Below are 20866 nucleotides of genomic sequence, written 5' to 3' on the forward strand. Positions count from 1 at the left end.
TCAACTCTATGATCTGTTGTGCAGCAACTTTCCCATCCATATTTTTCCAGGAGTAGCTACACAACTATAGTTTTTTCTACTAATTGCAATTTCTCAGCCATGTTAATTTGATGCTTGTGTTTTATATTCATTCCTGCTAAAATCAGACAAAACCCCCCAGCATCTGTTAACAAATGTTATTTCATGCAGGCCTTTTCCTACTTGCATGATGGATGAATGGACAGAGTTTGTGTTTCCTCCATTTGAAACTGCTTCCGTAGGTTTAAGCGTGATTATTTCAACATTTAAGCATTAGGGGTAGGGCATCTCACGGTTTTGATAACCAAGTGCTGGTGAGTTGGTAATGTTTGAATGCTGTGATGGTGAGAGCTGAACAGAAATACTCCTTTGGTATGACATGAACTGTGGGTACTTCTCACTTGTGGGCTATAAAAAGCTGGCACTTAAAACATAAAAAATGTTTTTCCCCCCCTTTTGATTTCTCTGAGTATTTATTAGTTGCTGACAGTTTGTTTTGCTATGAACCACCGGATGTCAATTAAACCTCAGTCACACAGTCGTAGAGACTTTTTGGTGACCCCCCGGTGACTCCCAGTCCCTACAGAAAAATAACTATTCCTCAACCAGTTGGTGAGAGGTCTGGACATTGTTGGCAGTTGCTGGTTAAAAGTGCAACCAAAAACCTCCTCGCATTTTATTTGGCTGCTAGCAAGTTGCTGAAATCATCTGTAGCTTGCTTGGAAGATGCCAGCTTGTTTGCAAACCCTGGGATTCTCAGGCAAATTCTGTAGTTCTGTTTCCTTCAAACTTATGATTACAGGAAACAATGCAAGCGTTTGGGTACAGTTTAAAAAAAATGAAGTAAACCGATTTTCAGTTAACACCAGTTGATGATTTAAGAACTGTCAGTGAATTTTTCTGATAAAAAAAAACTTTACTTGTTTCAACTGCACCAGAATCTTTTTCAATGACTGAAAATTAGACTTAAACAAAAAGGAAAATCTGCAAATATAAAGAGAACTATATATTTGGATTTAAGCCATTTATATGGAAGAGGAATAACTGTGGCCCAAGAGTGGAGCCCTGATGAACACCAAACTTTTACTGTGCTTTTACAGAAAGGCAGCTCAACTCTATCATTGTTTCATTTTAGTTGTTAAGACTTAAGGCCTTCAACTTTAAGGCACCCCAGTACTGCCATCAAGATGAGCCGTAATAAATATGTAGTCACATATCACTCTATGAATCCATAAAGCGAGTAACATATTTAGGTAAAGTAAGTGAAAACATTTTCTCCTGGTTTCATGGTGGTTTCCTATAACAAACAGAATGAAAAAAATCACAAGCTGCTCTTCACTCTGCTGATTGCCGCGTTCGTCTGCCTGTAATTAGAGCTCTGATTACCCCGGCTTTCTGTCTCCATGGCTACTAATAGGCTTTTCTCCAATATGTCAGTCGGATAATCCAATGAAAACAAGTGAACAGTAATCCGACACTCAATCAGCCCACTTGGCAAGAGTTATTATCTGTGTGCGTGTGTGCATTAGGAAACCCCCTCTGCTTGTACTGACTGCAGTCTTAATAAACACATTTGCTGCTATAAACTCTTACTGAATGTCTCGTTACATCACCTGTTGGTCAAACTGACGCCTCCTTCGTTGCTCTCGATCTCTGCTGTGCAGACCATCGATCCGTTATTGAACGCTACTGAGAAAACGCTCCTGAATGATCTCCTGCCAGGTGATTGCATTTGATCCTTGTTGCCTCCACATAAATGTCACAATCTCAACACACACACACACACACACCTATACTATATCAGCAGAAATTCTAGAAAGTTCAAATGTGAATATTCTTCCAAAAGGTGTCTGGTGGGCGAGTGAGTGAGCTGACATCATAAGCCTCAGCTCCCTATGCTCTGCATACTACGTTCGTCTTCATATATAAAACTAATGTCACATTTAAAATAAAACAAAGGTTAATAAACAGTCGGGCGAGTAGTAAAGTCAACTAAGTAAAGACATAACGAGCAGAGCGCGGGCTGTGAAGGTGCTGGAGGATGGCCATGACCAGTCATTTACAATAATTATACACTTAATAACCTTTTATTTTCTTTAGTTTCTCCTTGTAATAGATCCTGTACTTATCCCCTTTGTCAATTAATTATATATACCTTAACGGGTCACTTCATTAGGTACAGCTTGTGCTTTAATACCTCATAACTTTCTCAGGAATTCATAATATATTCTGATTCTGATACAGATTTAATTGATTTGTTGCAGATTTGTCGGCTGCACATCAACGATAAGTAAAGCTGCTGATGGACGTAAATCAACTAAAGGCTTCAGTCGGCTGCAGGAAAGTTTCACACTTCAAACTGAACCCTTGTAATTTGAAGATGTGAGGAGGAAAGTGGTTCAAAAAATGAATAATGTGATCAAAATGACTAAATATTTAAACAAGAACTGCAGTTTTGGGTCTGTTTAACAGTAGATGTCCACAGTGATTTACCTCTGGTGGGTGAAAGGTTCAGTACACGCTGTCCTCAGAATCTCGGCTCACATTAGGAGGAAGCGTTTAAGTGATCAAGACAAAGCGCTAAAAGATCCATGTGACAGTGTGACAGAGGAGGCGGCGGCATGTTCGCGTCTTGCTCAGGGGCCCTTCAGCAGCCACCTTGTGTCGGCTCATACCTGAGACCTTTCAGTTAGAGGAGCAGTAAACGCTGCTGCTGCCGCCTCTGCAGGCATCACACGCTGCCCACCGAGGCAGAAACACACTCGCATATTCTGTCTCAATCGTGTGTCGCGTGGCATCAAAACATTAACCAATGAGCTGGCATTTAGAGGACTAATGAGGCAGCTAATCTAACGCTCACTGTTAGTACAGATGTGTGTGTCTGTGTGTTTGTGTGTGAGGGGGAGAGAGTGAGTCTGACTTGAATCAGTGAATGTCTGTGTTTATATCTTCAGTGGAGCTGATACATTTTCTGCATTCATGTTAAATGATGACCTGCTGTGTGCACACCTGTAAAGCACATATATGTACATTGTGTGTGTGTGTGTGTGTGTGTGTGTGTGTGTGTGTGTGTGTGTTTCAGTGGAGATAAGAGTGAGTGAATGTTTGTGCCAGGACATCAGAACCTGTTCGTGTGTGTCGGCTCTGGGCCCGGGGAAAATACTGAAACTACAGCAGCAACCTGGAGACGACTGAAAGCAACCAAACCTGCTCTGATGTGGGTCTCTTTTTCCACCAAGAGCCCCCAAAAAGACTTCACTTTGCACATTTTACTTTTAATTTGATGACAATGATGGAAGCAAACATAAAGCCAGAGGGAGACTGGTAGTAAATGCAGTAAAATAAAACCACTGAGCAATCTCATGAAGAACAGACACTGAGAGAAATGTGGTGGAGAGAGATATAACGTGCTGAAAGTCACCATCCTGACTACACTATACAGCAGCAGGAGCTGAGTGACCTAACAGGCAGGACCCTGAAGGATTTGATGTATATCAGATATTATGACATCTTTGTGTTACCTAGCAACCACTCTATATGGGCTAAAATGGGCCATCACATCATATTAATTTCATGTCAATAAAAAAAAATCTGAATCTGAACTAAACAAAAAGGCAGAACAACATTTAAAACCTGATTCTGTGATGGGGTCAGGAATGCTTCCAGAAATCCCTGTCTGGGAACACAGCTCACCATCCCATCCACACACGCAGGTTAACGCGTCATTGTGCAGAGAAGAAAGGACATGGGAACGCGATCCAGAAACACTGCTGTCAAAAAGGTGGACGGCACATCCTCTGAACTAAAGAGAAGAGAGGGGCCATCCGACATGTTATCAGCACTCAGTTCAAAAGCCCGAATCTCTGATTGGATGGGAGTGTAAGGAATTAGCAGGCAGCATCAATGCTGATACAGGTTTTAGAGCAACAGATCCTCTCAGATCCTTCAGTAAGGGCTTGCATATGTCAGCAAGACGATGCTAAACTGCACAATGCAACTACTCACACAGCACGGTGTCATACAGTAATACAAGAGTCTGGGAGCTGAATTGGCCTCAAATTTTCCTCTTTTCTTTCATTAAATTGTAAAGCAGGACTGCACAATGTTTAATATGGAGTGCATTAAGTATAGGATTACTTTGAGTTTGCTGGGTTTGTTTCGCTCAGGCAGATTGTTGTGATATGTTCAACTTTAACCATTTCAAAGCTGTTTCGGGGATGTAAGTCATCTTTAATATATCTCATGTAATGTATGTCAGGTGATCATGTAAGTCGATTCACACTTGAGCAGAAGGAGGAGATTCTGTTTTCAGTGTGTGCTTTAAAAAAGCGAACACACGACCTTTATCAGCTCCCGCAGATAAACACTGACCCTTTCATCCCACTTGCAACTGCATACATGTGAACTTCCTCTCAGAAAGTATGAGTGTTGCTTCAGAGCTCAGGTCTCACAGGGTCAAGTACATCTTTTGGAGCTGTCTTCCCCTCACTGAATGCTCGGGTAATTATTTCCCCTTTAAAGCAGAAATAAAGAGGCCTTTGTTTGGTTTGATCAGGTAAAAGCAGGAAATGTGAAAGCGAACCGATGACCTTCATTCACCTGAGGAGTTTCTTTATGCTGCCGTTCTCCAGCTCGTTAGCGCTACTCGCTGAGCTTTCCCCGTTCGACCGACCTTTCTTCCCGCCTGATGAATAATTAGCGGCAGGGGAGCGTCGCCATTCAGGCCGACACACGCACTCTGTCTTCCTGACAGCTAGAGGGAGCAGCAGGGAGGCACGCTGCTTTTTGTGCTTTGTAATCACAGCATGGAGGAACACACACATATACCACATGTGTATAAATATATACAAAGACATGAAAACGCACAGAAACAATTCTTCAAAGCTGACACTGCAGCGCTGTGAGGATTAAAAACACTCCTCCAGCATTTGCATGTTAGCAAGAAAAGTTTGAATCTGTGCGATTTTAATGTTCTCAAAGAGGCTGAACCTTCCTTTTTCTTATTTATCTTTCCTCATATGTCTTTTTACTCTTTACTCTTATCTTACTGTTGTCATGTGTACATTCAAACCCAGGATTAATAGTAAAACTACAGAACACATCATGTCCATCAGGTAATATTTTACATGACTTCTTCCTGTTTTTTAAAGCAATGCAGTACGTTACACACTGAGTTCCTAAAGAAAGTAATTTGTTACGCTACTTGTGGCATTAACACTCCAGTCCCGATAATCTCTAAAGTGGCCTGAAAGTTAGTGCTCTAACATTACAACTTAACAATATGACACTTAAGCTACAGACCCACACACCAACACAAAACTTTGTCCTAATGACGACCCACATACAAGCTTTCTATTAGTTTCTATGTATGAACACAAAGCACAAAGGAAACAACAAAACCAGCACAAAGACACTTCAAAGCCATCACCATGGTGATTCTACTATAAAAACACGAACAGGTCACAAACCTTTGGGCCCGACTGCCCGTCACTGCCTTTGTTACCTTTGTTTCAGGTGTAAGATCGCTCTGCTAGCTTAGCATTAGCTCGTCCCTGTGCAGACGCTCGCGAAGAGCTGAAGTTGTGTTAGCGGCACGATGCGGCGGTTTCTGTCCTGGACAGTTTCCACTTTACCGTCACGCTCTCGTCCTTTTGTGCAACAAAAATAAAAGTAATGAAGATAAAACAGCTCCTCAAAAGCTGTATCGGCGTAACGCCCCGGCATTTCCCTCCTGCCAGCACGCAAACTGAAACGAGCTGATTGCAGCACAGAAAGAAAAGCACGTTTGTTTGATGTGTCTCTCCCATTTCTATCTGCCCAGCCTCTGTAACGCAAGTAACGACATAATGGTAACTGAAAAATGTAATGTAATCACGCCCTGACCATGTGTGATGAGCTGTGAGAAGATCAGGATGGAGATCTGTTTACATTTGGTTTGAAGCCCCGCCAATAAATCCTTATAAAGCTGTTATGAGTGGGGACCGCCTGACCGTGGGTTTAAACGTGGGGCAGCGTGGAGATGTTAAAACACTCCCGGGACTCTGCCTTTGTCCTGAACATCCAGATGGCCACACACACACACACACACACACACACACACACACACACACACACACACACACACACAAACAGACATACAGCAAAGTAAACTGCTTCCTCCTCGTATTCATATACACACACAGCTGGTGCCTGCCTGCTGCTGTTAGTCATTTTCCTGGCCTACTTCTGCAGCAGCTGGCCGAGTCGCCGGAACCACTGCTCCCCTCACACACACACACACACACGCACACACACACACACGCACACACACACACACACACACACACACACACACACACACACACACACACACACACACACACACACACACAGCAGCACAGAGCTGTGTCAGCATACTGGTGGTACTGGTCCAGTGTGTAAAGGGACTGTGAGCTGAGTCAGGAGGGAAGCCAGGCGGCAACAGCAGCAGCACGCCGGAGGTCGAAATCTGTTTCTCTATCCAAAAATCTGTTGATGTCAGTAAGGTCAAAAGGTCAACAGGTCAAACACCACCATCATCATCATCTTTCCTTCTGGGCCATTCTGTCCTCGCTTCCTGTTCCTCTCTCTTCTGTTTTCCTTTCGTCTCACTTGTTCTCTTGAGCTTTTTTTAAATTCTAATTAGCAGCTCTTTCTTCTTTTTCTCTCGCACATTTTATCCTCATCTTCACCCTTCCGATCTTCATCATCACATCTTCTGTATCAGCCAGAACAACATTTTTCTTCAAGAGGTATGGAGAGTGAGGTTCATACCGTCAAGGTCCGCCTTGTTTTGCACTTTCTCTCACTTCCTTTTGTCTCTTTTCACATCTTACTCATCTGTTTTTCATCTCCTCTCGTCTATAGCTTCTTATCATGCACCCGCTTGCCGGCGACCCATCGAGGGTCAGGGAGGTGAAAATATCTCGATGACTCTTCTTGTTCCACTCCAATGACTTAAAACCGATTGGAGAGGAGAGTCAGTGGCAACGCACGGCCCGCCAGGTCACTCAGAGTAACACGTGGTCTCAAACTCAACCAACTTAGAGTTAATTTCCAGCCCTTTTAATACAGTTTTGTCTGTGTGGAACTCTGTAGCATTAGACCTAAACAAAAGCTAACCCCAGATGGGTCGACAGTAAGAGGTTTGTTCTCTCACAGAATTTCTTCTCCTCCCTTTCTGTTTTTCAGCCACTCTTCCCTTCATCTCCTCTCTGTTCAGTTTCTTCTTCTTATTGGTTTCATGTTCTCCTTCTTTGATTTTCCTCTTTCCCTTTTTCATCAGTATTTAACACAGACACACAGGTGACAGGACTGCAGCATAAAGAAGGACTTTCGTTCGTGTTCATCTCTCTGCTGTCGCTGCTCCAGCGGCTGATCCGAGTCCAGCCGGTGACAAACGTCTGCCTGCTGTGAAGGACTCTGCTGAATCAGGAAGAAGCGGCTGGCGTGTTGGGACATTCGCGATGGACGCATCAATCTTCTAAATGAATCAAAGCTAATACAACATCTGCTGTTTGGCAGCCGCTTTCATACAAAGCACCGCTCGCTGGGAACGGGCCCCGCTTTGGTTTAACACTGGAAAGTGATGGAGAGTGAGCCTCTGCAAAATATGATCCAGTACCGAGCGATACCAGGGTCAGAATTACCAATATCAAGAGCCTTTCTTCTATTGTGTCACAGTGAATTATGTTTATTATGTATGGAAGGCTTTCATGTCCATGTGCTATATGGTTAGTGCTCAATTGTGTGGCAGTACAGTCTCATGTCCAGTGCTTCTGGCATGCAGGCTGTCTTTACTGGGTAGTATTTAAGCTGTAAAACCTATTTCCTTCCTGTGGGGAATCATAATGTGTGGGCCATTCGTGCATTGCACTGTTTCATTCGGTAACCAACAGTGTAAAAGTCAAACTGTTTCTGTTAATCTTAAAGGCTAACCATTGTGCTTTTTGAACTCTACTAGAGTGGCTTTGCATAAGTCACAGTTCATAATAATCCTTGTTTACCGTACACTAGACCTTGGTACAGCCTCTCAGTTCACTCTGAAGGGGAGGGGGAGGTAAAAATGGTGCCTGAAACGCACTCCTTTAAGTCCGCTTCACTCTTATTGGCTCTGAGTGTGGCTTCTGTATTGCTTTCACAGCCTGAAATGACCATATTAGACATATTAAAGATTATCAAATGGCAGTTGATGTGGGTGAAGAATAAAGCCAGCGTGGAAGCAACTGTAGTCTCACAGACTTCCATGTCAAAATGTCCAAGAGTACAGCAGACATAAACATGTTTACAGCCTGCTATGAAGAACGGTTTGGCCTCTGTGGCTAATTTCAGCCAGTTTTTCATAACAGACCTGTTTGGATTCAATTCAGGCTCAAGGTTAAGGGCTTGTCTGTGCAGTTAATTGTACTAGCAGATGGTACAAAAAGCCTGTGCTTCAGTTTCAGTGAGTTAAATTCAAGGATTTTAGCAGTCTATTACGTAGCACTAATGCAGGTATCGGCAACTTCACACTTTGGACACAGAGCTTTGGTAGTAGCAAGTCAAAGTTGTGGCAGCCAAAATGCTAACACTGAGGCTTCAAAATGTGGAGCCCATTGACCCCTTGGCTATGTCCATCCTGGCCATGTTTAACAAGAGCATCCAACACTGTAACGGCACACATGACAGAAAACACAGTCTTGGAAAGAGTCTCTTGGCAAAATCCAGTCCAATTTATGAAGTAGCATTTATTTGTATTCTTATTTATCAATTAACAAACTGATAAATAGACACAAAAGTAGATACTTTTTTTGTAAGCATGGGGACTTAAAATGTGGCTTGCATTGTTATAATCTACAGTTTGTCTAATTGCTCTGAATCATTCAAGATGTTTGTCACTTGTAAACACTGCATGTTACACGATGGAGTCTCACTAATGAATTCTCTGCAGGTGTTCCACAGAGAGGGTTTTCCAGCTGGCTGGCCTGATTCTTTCTGAGCCTCTTCCCACTGTAACCTCACATTACCTCCCAAAGCCAAATACAGACATAAAGGTTTAACTGAAAAGCTTGATGAAATTAAATTAGTTATCGATGCATTTTGAGTCATTTTACCAACATGTGCAAACCATCCCCCCGACAGCTCATGTGTCTCTTTTGTGGCATGCTGGCTTTGCTGAACTGTGTCTAAGACAAATCTGTGCGTTCCAGGAGGAAACCGGCTGAGTCAGGAGGGAAACAAGGTGTTTGCTTTTCACCTGGGTTAGTCCGTACAGGATCATAAATCTCGTTGTGAAAGTATTGGGGCAAGTGGGTGGCGGGATGGGCTTGTGGTTAGTGGAACCTTTATGTGACTGCAGGGATGCATCTCCACTCCCTGCAAGTCAGAGGCTTTGTACTTTAAACCAAGCTCATGACCAAAAAGGCAGCAATAGATGAACATGTCCAGATTCTACCATCATTTTGGGAAATACGTGAACTAAACCAGATGGGAGTGCACTTAATTGAATGTATAAGTACTACCACCACAAAGAAAAATAGCTAAGCACTTATACACGTCTCTAATCAAATTAAGTTGCATTCATATCTGCATAATACAAAAGATGCTTTCACTGGAACTTGAAACCACAAAAAAGATCCCAGCAGATTCAATTTAAAGTGAACTGTGCATCGTGGTTTTCATGTGGATGCAGCCACCCAAACTTTACAACAACAGCTAAATGACTCATGGAACATGACATTAATCATAGCCAATGAGCTGCCCCCCATACTTTCAAAACCCCAATCTAATCAAGAATCCATGAGACTTTCTGGAACTGGTCGTGCCGTGGAGGCCGTTCAGTTACGTAAGCCCTGAAGCACATTGCTCGATGGTTGCCACTGTTGCTTCGCAGCAGTTGGATCCTGGGACTTATTGTGAAAAGTTCGCACCTTCTATGTGTGCTTGCATGGGTTTCCTTGGGGAGCTCTGGTCTCTCCTCCCATCAAAAACTTGCCTTATTCACCTGTGACGGTGCTCTTGACTACGGTACTGGCTTACAGCTGCAGCTGGTCCCCAGGCTTTGCAGTTCTGAAATCTCAGGATGGATTAAATGCAGGGAATGAGTTTCCCTATTGGGATCAATAAAACAGATCTTATCTCAGAGGATCCAATTCTAATGCTGAAGTGCCCCACAGGACACCCCCACAGATCCTATGTGTACAGGCCGATGGCAGTACAATCTGTGGAATGCATTTTAAATGCTGCATCAATAGTGTCACTCTCATAATCTGACTTAAAGTTTTAGTGTAGAGCAAAACAAAAGAACTGGACTATATAGCTGTATCACAAAAAGCAAAAAGCTTGGAGGCTTTTCCCCATCAAAGCTTAAATTATCTCAGCTTTTACTTTGAAAATATGTATTCAATTCCTATAACTACCCCAGGACATTTATTTTGAAAGTCAGGCACTGCACGTGTTTGTGCGTTGCTTTGCAGCGTTGTTTCAGAGAGCTGCAAAGGCAAGGATGATGTTTGACCTCAGGTTATTTGACTGATGACCATCTGTCCCGCTGTAGCTCCTATAAATCACAGATACTCTCTTCTTTTGCTCTGATAATGACCTGCTCCGCCTTATCTTTCTTATCTTGGTACAACGTTGTGTAAAGTGCATGTGAAGAAAATGAAATCTGGCAATATGCAAATGAACAGCTGTGTGTCATCTGCATACAGACAGAAATAAATGTGCTTGAAGTTCTGCAGCTACCGTTAGAACATAATACATCATATTTCACCTCCGCTCTCCATGAACTTGCCCTTCATTGGCTGATGTTAGCCCAATAAAACTCCAGTGTTCCCCCAGTCTCTCTTGCTCCCCTGTGCCTCTGCATCATTGCCACACTAGCCTGCGCCAAACGCGGTCTAAGACAAATCTCTGCGCTCCAGGAGGAAACCGGCTGAGTCAGGAAGGAAACAAGGTGTTTGCTTTTCACCTGGGTTAGTCAGAACAGGATCATAAATCTCTTGCTGAAAGTTTTGGGGCAAGTGGGAGGTGTGGACGGGCTCTCATGGCGAGTGAAACCACGAGAGTCTGAAAGGATACAGCTCCACAGCTTCAACAGATACTGAGATACAGAAATGTAATGATTGTACTGGTTAAGACCAGTATGGTGGTAGATTTACAACTTGATATGAAAGCTGGATTAAAACATGGAAAAAGAAGGAACTGAAGAAATCCGCTTAATGAAGTGAAACGGTAAAGTACACTGTTTTAGAAACTAAGAAGATGGAAAACAATCTTGTGAATGTGCATCATGGTGGAGCTGAAGTAAGGATGTGGTTTTGGGAATGTTGTAACAAGTTACAAATTACTCTGTTAAAAATGTAACAAACGATGTAGCTTTTGAACTATTCCATTAAAATAAAGATACATTTGATTGCTTTATTTGGTTAACTATTGATTAACTGTTGATTTCTCAGGTTTGACATTGAGCTTTAACACTACTGGTACTTGTATCGATACCACCACATTCACAGCACAATACAGGCATTCTGTCCAAAGACATGGTCTCGGTGTGGTTATCGCACACACAGGTTGCTTACTGGAATGTGCGGTGATTTGATGAGATGGGGCTAAACAGGAGAACCCCTCGAAAGCAGCAGAGGGATAAAAAACACTCCCACTCTTACAGATGCTGAACTCTGTTTCTGATCTGTGTTTTCCAGGAACATAATGACTGGGGTTAACAGTGACCGGGATGGCGTCATCACCTATGAAGATTTAGACCCCAGAGGGTTAATTAAATACAAGAATTCTTTCAGCAGATTTAGTTGTTTTTGACATCGGAGTTGTTTAAGTTGAAAGATAATGAATAAAGGCTCACAAGGACAAAAAAAATCTGTGGATGGGGAGATTAAGGAAGTTATTCTTTGCAGTATTACTTTTCCATCTGTCCATCAGCTTACTGAAACAGGGAGGCATCCATGGACATGCTGCCAGTCCATCTCAGGGACGCAACACACATGCTCAAATGCACAGCAGCAGCCAATCAAAAACATCCTTTAAATTAAGGCGCTTGTCTTTAATTGTGTGTGTGTCTGTGTGTGTGCTTACTATCTGGGAAACAGTTGTCAGGGTCCATCGCCTCTTCAGCCATCTCTGAGTACTCATCCTCTTCCTCTCCAGGCTTCCTCAGGTCCACCGTGCTGCCCTCTGATAGGCTGATGTCGTCTTTCGGCTGAATAAAACAAAAACAAACAACCAGTCATGGACTCGTCACCTTCACCACATCGACCTGCGACTGGTTAATATCACCTACTCACGATTAAAACGAATAAACAAAGAATGAATAAATAAATAAAGAAGAATAGAAAACGACTGCACAGATTAGGTGAGGGTGGGTTGGAAAGCAGTTTGCAGATGCAACAACTACTGTAGGAAGGTTAAAGACAATTATGTAACCTGCCCTATACTGGAGCTACCACTTGAATGCATGCAGAAGGGTACCAGCTAACAGGATTGAGCTTAACTCTGCGTCTTGCCTGAACTAATGTTATCTAATGCTAACAGTCAGTTTAACTCTGAGTGAAAGTATTCATTGGTGCCAATCATAGCACTAATGTGAGCAATCAATACATGTCAGTTGTTTTTAAATTATTCTTCTATTTTGTATTTATGAAAAAAAAAAATCATTCTGACTCAGAGTGTTTAAGCCAAACCACTAAAGGCTAATCAGTCTGAACATGCTGCCAACTGATAGGTCAAAAAGTGAGGTTTTTCAGTTGCTATTTAATATTTTCTCATTAACAGTATAAAAATGGCTGTAGTGGTTAGAACAGACCTGTTATGAAGAGTCAAGCTGAGTGTTTTCACTTTGACAACTGAGGAGGAACAGATTTTGAAACCACACACAATCCTGGTTACTCTTCCTTCTGACTCTTAGATTGACTTTAATTAACAAAACTGAGTTAATGTTGTATTAATTATGACTCAAAACTAGTGACTGAACCCATCAATCCAGTAGGAGTTCCCCTACTGAAGGAACGGGAAAAGAAAGATGAGTCTTCTACAGGTCGCCCCCTGGTGGCCATTAAAGAAGGTTAACGGTACGTCCACACTGGCTCAGTGTTGTCATGCTTGTGAACTGAGGCATGCACCAAAATCAATCGCTTTTCTAATCATATTCCTGCCCTGAAGCTGGATCAGATCTATCATTAACTATAAATACTTACGGGGTGTGCTGATGTCACAGTTAATGCTAACAGTGACGAACGCAACAACCATAACCACAACATAACACAACAAAGACACTGTAACAGATTTACCCTCATAAAAAAGAAAAACTCTAGTGTGTAAATGATTTACGCAAGTCACCAAACTTTTAATCAAAAGCAAAGTCCTTGAAACCAGTGCTGACTATCAGCAGCCTCTTATTCTCATTCTCTGTTGTTATGTCCACCTATCCATCCACCCAAACCTCCTCCCTGCCTTTAAGGCTTTTAAATAACTCCACTTTAGCTCCAACTGGTGTTGTCATTTCTCTGTAATAAAGGAACACATTTCAGAGTGTGTTTTTAATAGTCCCTGGGCAACAATGGAGCTCTAACACACACACACACACACACACACACACACACACACACACACACACACACACACACACGCTTGACATTTTCATTTGTTGACAATAAGAAATCACATCTCCAGTAAAGTAAGGCTTCCTGCTCGCATCTGAATTTGTTTTACTATGAGCGCTGTTCAAGCTGTTTGTATGTATTTGTGCGTTTTTTGTTTGTGCGATTGTCACTTTGCTGCAGTCGAGGCTGAATGAGTCAGATTTAATGTTACGCAACTGACAGGAATCCTGGCTGAGAAAACAGAGAGACGCCACCTTCCAAACCTTCCCTCCCACCGCTAGGAAAACTGCCGTCTGTTCGATCTGGGCAAAACTAGACGTTAGGAAATCCCCCCCCACCACCACCTCTCACGTCCCCCCTCATCCCAGCGGACTTCAAAGGTCCCTGTTTGCTAAGCATCATGGGAGTTTAACTCTACAAAGGGACGAGAGAGATGGAGGGATAGGAAACAGGTTTTCTGCTGAGGCCTGAGGAAGGAAATTTGGCAAGTTTTGTTGACTGTCAGGACAAAAGACACAGCAGGGGTGTGTGTGTGTGAGTGTGTGAGTGTGTGTGTGGACAGGTGAGCTAACTACCTGTGTCAACAGCTAACTCATGAATACATTCAGAGTCTGGGAACAGAAAGCAGCCACTGTGACGAATGCCAGCCTTGGACACACACACACGCATGCAAAGGTGAAACCAAACAGACGTGAATACACGGCTAATCTCTGACAGACACACACACACACACACATACACGTGAAGAGACGCACACATAAAGTGGATAATATAATATAACACACACGCAGCAGCCTTGGGCCAAAACCTCCTGACGGTTGACGTCTATAATGAGCGGTTTAAATGTATTTCTAGTCATAAGCTGTTTCTATTGTGGAGCCAGAGAGGAGCAGCAGGCAGCGCAACACATTCACGAACATTAGAGTCACGTGTAATCGGATTACTGTAATCCAAGTAAGAGAACAAGTACATAAAAAACAAAAATTACAATTAATGAAAAGCGTCTGTGCTTTGAGTGCATCAGCAGGTTTATTTAACACGTCTTCACTCAGTAGAAAAAGCTTTCTGTAATTTATCACTGACGTCTGCTGATTTGAAAGATTCTGATGATGTTCTTTTAACCCTTTAAGACCGACCATAGAACCAAGTCCGCCAGAGCTTATATTATATTTTTACATGCTGTAGTGCCATTTTTGGGAGCATTTCAAGTTGCTATACATCAATACAACCATTACAGCCTAAATTGTAATAATATGTATGCATTAAGTACATAGTCATTACATAAATTGCAAAAAAGTGCAATAAACTACAAAAAAATTGAAAATCAATTTTGTTTTTTTAACATATATTTCCAGTTAGAGAAATTTAACAGGCTTATCTCTCAAAACTGTAAATACAAAAAAGTTGCACAAAATAGTTTCCCACCACAGGAAATGTATTTTGAGTGTCTTCATAGTTTTATTTTTGAAATACACCTATTTTTATATACTGCAGGAAAAACGAAAATAAATATTATAATGCAAATTTGCAAAAAAGCAGCATATGCATCAAAATAAACTATTTCCAGCAGTGCAATATGAGTCCTAAGCATCCCAGAAACGACACAGAAAGTCATAAAGTCAAACGTAACTTTTAAAAACACCAGTATAAGCTCATGAGGCCCTGATGGTAAAAAACTACATTTCCGCGAAAATGACGTCACTTCCGGTTTCGGGCAGGTCATGGCGGACATGTGATAGTTCGCGCTGACGTCTATTCCAACGTAGAAAGTGTTATGAACAGCTGATTGGATCGGCAAAGCGTGTTTCTGGAATATGTTTTTGTTGCTGCAGGTGGTTTTTATGCAGTTTTTGCAAAGCTGTATGTGGAAGGAAACTGTGACCGAGGACAAGCTGATGGCATAAGATGTAAGTAGAACTCCTCCGGTTTCATATGCAAAAAAAATTATTGCGCTAGTTTACGTGGTTGCAGATCTACCGGGATTTAAAAATAGTTGTGCAAAACGGAGCGTGCCCGCTCCGATCGATTTTAAAGGGTTAAGGAAGACAAGTGAACAAAGACCACCGATAGCAGCTTTGTCTTTTGTTTTTGTCCACTTTATTCATTTAATGACAACAAAAAGTGAAGCTGACGTGGAAATAACTTAAAGCTGCATTCTCCTAGTGGCCAACAGGGGGCGACTCGTCTGGCTGCAGAAAGGCTTCCTGTGATGGTTCTCTTCTTATTTGTCCTTCTGTATTTTGTTGTAGTCTGCTCTCTGTGTTCTGGATTATTTCGTGTTTCTGTATGAGCTCTTCATATTTGTTAGCATTATGTTCTGATTCTAGTTTTTAGCTTTTAGCTTTCCTGACAGCGTTGGAGTTTTTCTTTTTTTTTTAAATCCTGTAGTCCTGGGATACTCAATTAAATTTAAGGAGGCCCAGTTAGAGAAATGTCCTCAAACAAAGGTCCAGAATATCATAAAGTTTGCCATGCACTACAATTCAGTGCAAAATATTTTGAAGTATTTTATCTAATCAACAACTGGCTGTCGAGTAAAAGAAAGAAAGTATTTCAAGAATGTTTATTATGAATTTTCATAATGACGTGGAGCGTACTCTAATAATAATTAAATATTAATAAAAAGTTATTTTCTTGTCAGTTAAATATTGTTTGCAAACAAAAGGAAAAAAGCTTTTGAAAATGTCTTTGAACAAAGTGCGTGATTTAAAATAATGTTTGAGTTTCCTCTAAGCTGCATTTGTGTGACTGGCTTCTTCAGACTTCTGTGTCTGGTCTCCTCGCCGAGCTTCCTGTGTTCACAGCCATTCTGAATCAATAATTTAACTGTTTCAGGTCTGTGATAGTTCTCCAACTTATGCTCCTTATTAGAATCAGAATTAGGATAACCCAGGGTTTGCTCATCACCTGCTGACTCGGTCCGGCACTGCTGGTGGTTTCTAGATACCAAGATGGTGACAGAGAAAACACTCGGGGGTTCCACTTACAGTTTATGGGCCAAAATTAAATATTTTGCAGCTCAAAATAAGCAAACGGCTGAATTCTTATCTTAAACTCAACAAGATGGCAGCCCAAACACTAAAGCTTCAAAAGGCAGAAATCTGAAACCGATGGTGACGTCACAGAGGCGTAATCCATCTTTTATATACAGTCTATGCGTTTGAAACCCTCTGAATAGACAATAAATTGAAAATCCACAACAATGGATGTTTAGTTGTTTGTTCAGCAGGTGGCTGCCAGAGTGAAAGACACTTCATTCATTCGTCAGCAAAGCCAAGCGTGTCGCATTGTTCGTCTTCACTAGGCAGGAGGAATGGCATGTCCACTACTAACGAGGACCAACACAACATTTTTTGTTCCCTGCAGTCTGCCCTTTTGTTTGTTTCAATCCAACAAATGCAGACATAAGATATATTTTATATTTACACAAGGCTGAGAGAGAGACAGAGAGAGTGAAACAAGCGAGAAGGCAGCAGAGATGGATGCAGGCAGAAGTGCAGACTCTTAAATTCAGTCAGATGAGCAGCTCCAAGTGGAGAAACATCTTCTGCAGCACAAAATAATGACATCACACATGCAGAAAACAGCTGAGCGAGCAGGTCAGGAAACACACGGCGCGTTGGCCGGTCGGGGTGAACGTGGACAGACGGCAGGAAGGTTTGTGCTTCACAGAGAAGGCAGACCATGTTATAGTTCAATGCATTGAATTTAATCAATTCACTTCAGTTTTATTTGTACACCAGATCACAACAACAGCTGCCTCAAGGTGCTTTATATTGTGAGGTAAACACAACTGAAAATACAGACAACCCTTGGGGAAGGTGAGAAGGAAAAACCCTTTTTTACAGAGAAAGCTTTGAAAAATCACGTTTCGTGCTGCTCATGTAGCTGCTATAGAAGCTTCTGGAGCTTTATTAAAATGACATTTCCACCAGTATAATTCCCCTTCTTTAGATGCACAGCAGTCCCGGGACCCAAACGAAGCTAACTCCAGTGTTATATACACTGATTTAATGTGGGGATCATGTCACATGATCGCCTGGGTTCCTGTGTCTTTACATCAACAGCAGAAGTTTGAAAACGTAGGAGTTAAAACTGATCTTTGCTTCTTCAGATGAAACCGTATGTCCTGTGCTGGTCCTGTGGGTGAGGATGCCTTTCTGTGTTTCTCTGAAGTAACTCTGCAGAGCTGCAGCTCGAGAGCTCATCGACATCCAATCCGGGAGGTTTTGATGTCGGCCATTTCATAACAGACAGGAGAAATCAAAGCCAGGCCGCCGCGTCCATTTCCCACCACCTGTCTCTGCAGACAGCACCTGGACATCTGCTGGCGGGGATCCTGAACTATACCGGGGTCAGAGGTCACCAGCTTGAGACCGTGGTAGCAGTCAGGGTCACAGAGTGTTTTACTAGCTGACATTTAAGGCGCACACACACTCAAACAGCTGTGAGGACAGGGTACAGCTGGCACAAACAGAGGAAAGTCACACACATGCTCAGCTGTTTCTAAAGGGACATTCATGCCTGTAAGAGCCAACCAGCTTCAGTCCACTCGTGCTTTTCCTTATGTTGCTTATTTGTCTCCTGCTTCACTGGTGGATGTTCAGACCAAACATGGCCAAAGCTTCAAAAAATGACATCAGTGCACTGAAAAGCAATCAGCAAGCAATCTTTTTTCTGCTTTCTGCTCTATATGATGTCACAAAGACAGGACATCCTTAATATGGTCGTCTCAGGCACAGAAGCTCCGCCCACCTGCAGTTCAAACAGTGGAAGAACTGAGGGGCTGCATCGAAGCCCAGTATGAGATCAGTGTGAACTGTGCAAAGCTGCTGTAGTAAAGTCACAGAGTGAAAACACGGAGCTGGAAATGAGCAGAACGACTCCGCTTTAATCTAAAGTCCGACTCCAGCGTTTGCCTCGCAGGCGTCCTGACGGTGGAGCTGTTTCTAAATGATCTAAATAAAGAAGCGCGCTGCAGCTCACTCATTAGTTTTCCAACAACAGTGTTGGTCTTTAGCTCGGAGAAATCAGACATGTCAGGCTTCTTGGATTCTTTGTTTTAGCCCAAATCACAGCGTGGACACGGAGTTTTTATGCCTAAACCAAAGCAACAGTGACAGTTAACCTTCAGCTTTTGTGTCAACCCTCGGATGTGTTTGTGTCTCTGCCACCTGTCACCATCCTAATGTGAATTTGTTTTTACAGCAGGAGTGTTCCTGTACGCAGCTGATCTACACAAATCTACACAGTTACATTTTAACCGCAGTGAAACATGTAAAGCTCATTTAGAGTTGTTTAGGACGAGCGTGTAAAAGGCTGCAGTGATGCTGCGGGGATTCGCTGCCTTCTTTGGAGGGAACAGAAAAGCTGGGCACAAACTCCTGTTTCAAAGCAAGAAACCCGACGTAGTGTATTCTTGAAATGTTTTGCACCATTTGAATTATGAAGCTTTTACACAAGAGCAATTTTGACATAAGAGTCATTGGGAGGTCGAGAGTTGTTATAAAAGGAGCCAGAATGCTTTACAGCAGATGATTATGAAGCTTCGTGATGGTATCCAGGCTGCAGCCGCTGCGTACCTGAAGCACCGAGCTTAGAAAAGACAAGCAAACAATAAATCACAGGAGCTTTTATTTGGCGAGAACAATGCCGTCTTAATAACACGCTTAAATTATTTAAAACTTTCCCATCCAGTCGGAGCAAAAGGATCTAAAGGTCAACTGCCAATGACTGCCACTTTGGTGACCTTTGACCTTAGCTGTTGACCGTGGGCACGACGACCAGCTGATTCCAAGCTTTTACAAGACAGTAAAAAACCACATTCAGTGATTTATAACACCATTAAAGGCTCGGTCAGCTATTTAATCATTACATAACCAAACCAAGGGTCTATTAAAACTGGAGTGCCGGAGCGGCTTAACAGCTTCTATTTACAGTGAGCTGTTTGTGTACTGGAAATAAATTACATACAACTGAGCTGGCGGGAGTGGGGAGATGGGCCGAGAGATATACAGAGTAGCAGAGGAGAGAGAGAGGACGACAGCAGAGGGGAAAAAACAAGGAATTACAGCTGGAAGAGACGTAACAAGAGGGAGATGAATGGCTGCGGTGGCTTTGTTAGCTTCACCACGACTGATCAGCTGTCGCAGCTGCACATTTAAAATAAAGAATTTTGGCCTTTATTCGGTTACATAACAGACTCTATACAGTTATTGATATTCGAGGCCGGCTAAAGAGTGAGTGAAAGTGATAATAAATAATAGTTAAAAATCATAAAATGGTAACCCCACAGTCAAACCCTCGTCTCCTGAATCTGTGGACTGCGAGCTTCTCACCACACACCAGGAGAAAACACGTTTCTGTCAAACGAATGAACATGAAAGACTCGTGAGTGCCTACATCAGCCCGTCCCAAACTTTAACCTTAACTCTGAATCACCGAGAAACGGGCCAGAACAATCTGCAGCTAACCTCTACTCTTCTGCTAAAGCTGAACATGAAAGACGCCACTTTGACTGTAAAGACAGAGACACACCCTGAAAGACCCACAGAGGGAGAGTGTGCTATAGAGATTGAAAATGTGACGTCATTCGGGTAAATCCTTTGCGGGTAAAACCGCAAAGGATTGTGGGTACGAGTGGCAGGCGGTACTAGCGCACACAGGCTTTCACATGAAAACAGTCACACAGCGATAAAAAGAAACACAAAGAATGGCAAGAAGCTGTTGTGTTATTAACTGCAATAGCCGGTCGCATGACAGCCACGGGAAGCCGACGGGTAAAGTGATCGGTTTTTATCGGATTCCGTCGTGGAAGAGAAATTGTTCAAGCCGTGTTTCCGAAGTAACAAAGAGCCGACGGATGGTCTGGATTGCAGCCATTCGAAGACCAAATATAACGTCCCAGAACACTCCAGCTCACATCATAGTCTGCTCCAAACATTTCCACAAAGGTAAGTCTTCTGTTGTAGTTATTACGTAATTTATCATAACATAATTGTTGATGTAGGTTACAAATAAGTCTTATATTGATTTGAATTCATTGCGCTATGCTGCTTTGTTCACTGTGGCTTTGCGGGCTAATGTTTGTTGTGTTTTGTAGGAAAACCAGCCTACAAAATGCTGGAATGCGATCCAGACTGGCGCCCTCTATCAAGCTGGTCAGACCGAGTGTAAAGCTGCTACCACAGCGAGATTTGATCGGTTAAGAGAGAGAGCGATAGTGATGAATAACTGTT

At 42.5% G+C, this 20866-nt stretch overlaps 1 protein-coding gene across 2 annotated transcripts in view; it reads right to left on the minus strand.

The window, feature by feature from the left end:
• LOC146380829 (sodium channel protein type 3 subunit alpha-like) overlaps positions 1–20866 on the minus strand; it is a 267758-nt gene that overhangs the window by 40999 nt on the left and 205893 nt on the right. For both annotated transcript variants that reach the window (XM_084939857.1, XM_084939858.1), the window contains exon 23: positions 12106–12229. In XM_084939857.1, coding sequence (XP_084795983.1) covers positions 12106–12229 — 124 coding nt within the window. The remainder of the gene's footprint in view (positions 1–12105; positions 12230–20866) is intronic.

This window comes from Perissodus microlepis, chromosome 9, assembly GCF_051167445.1.
Source record: "Perissodus microlepis isolate ML-2025 ecotype Zambia chromosome 9, ASM5116744v1, whole genome shotgun sequence".
NCBI classification, from domain to species: Eukaryota; Metazoa; Chordata; class Actinopteri; order Cichliformes; family Cichlidae; genus Perissodus; species Perissodus microlepis.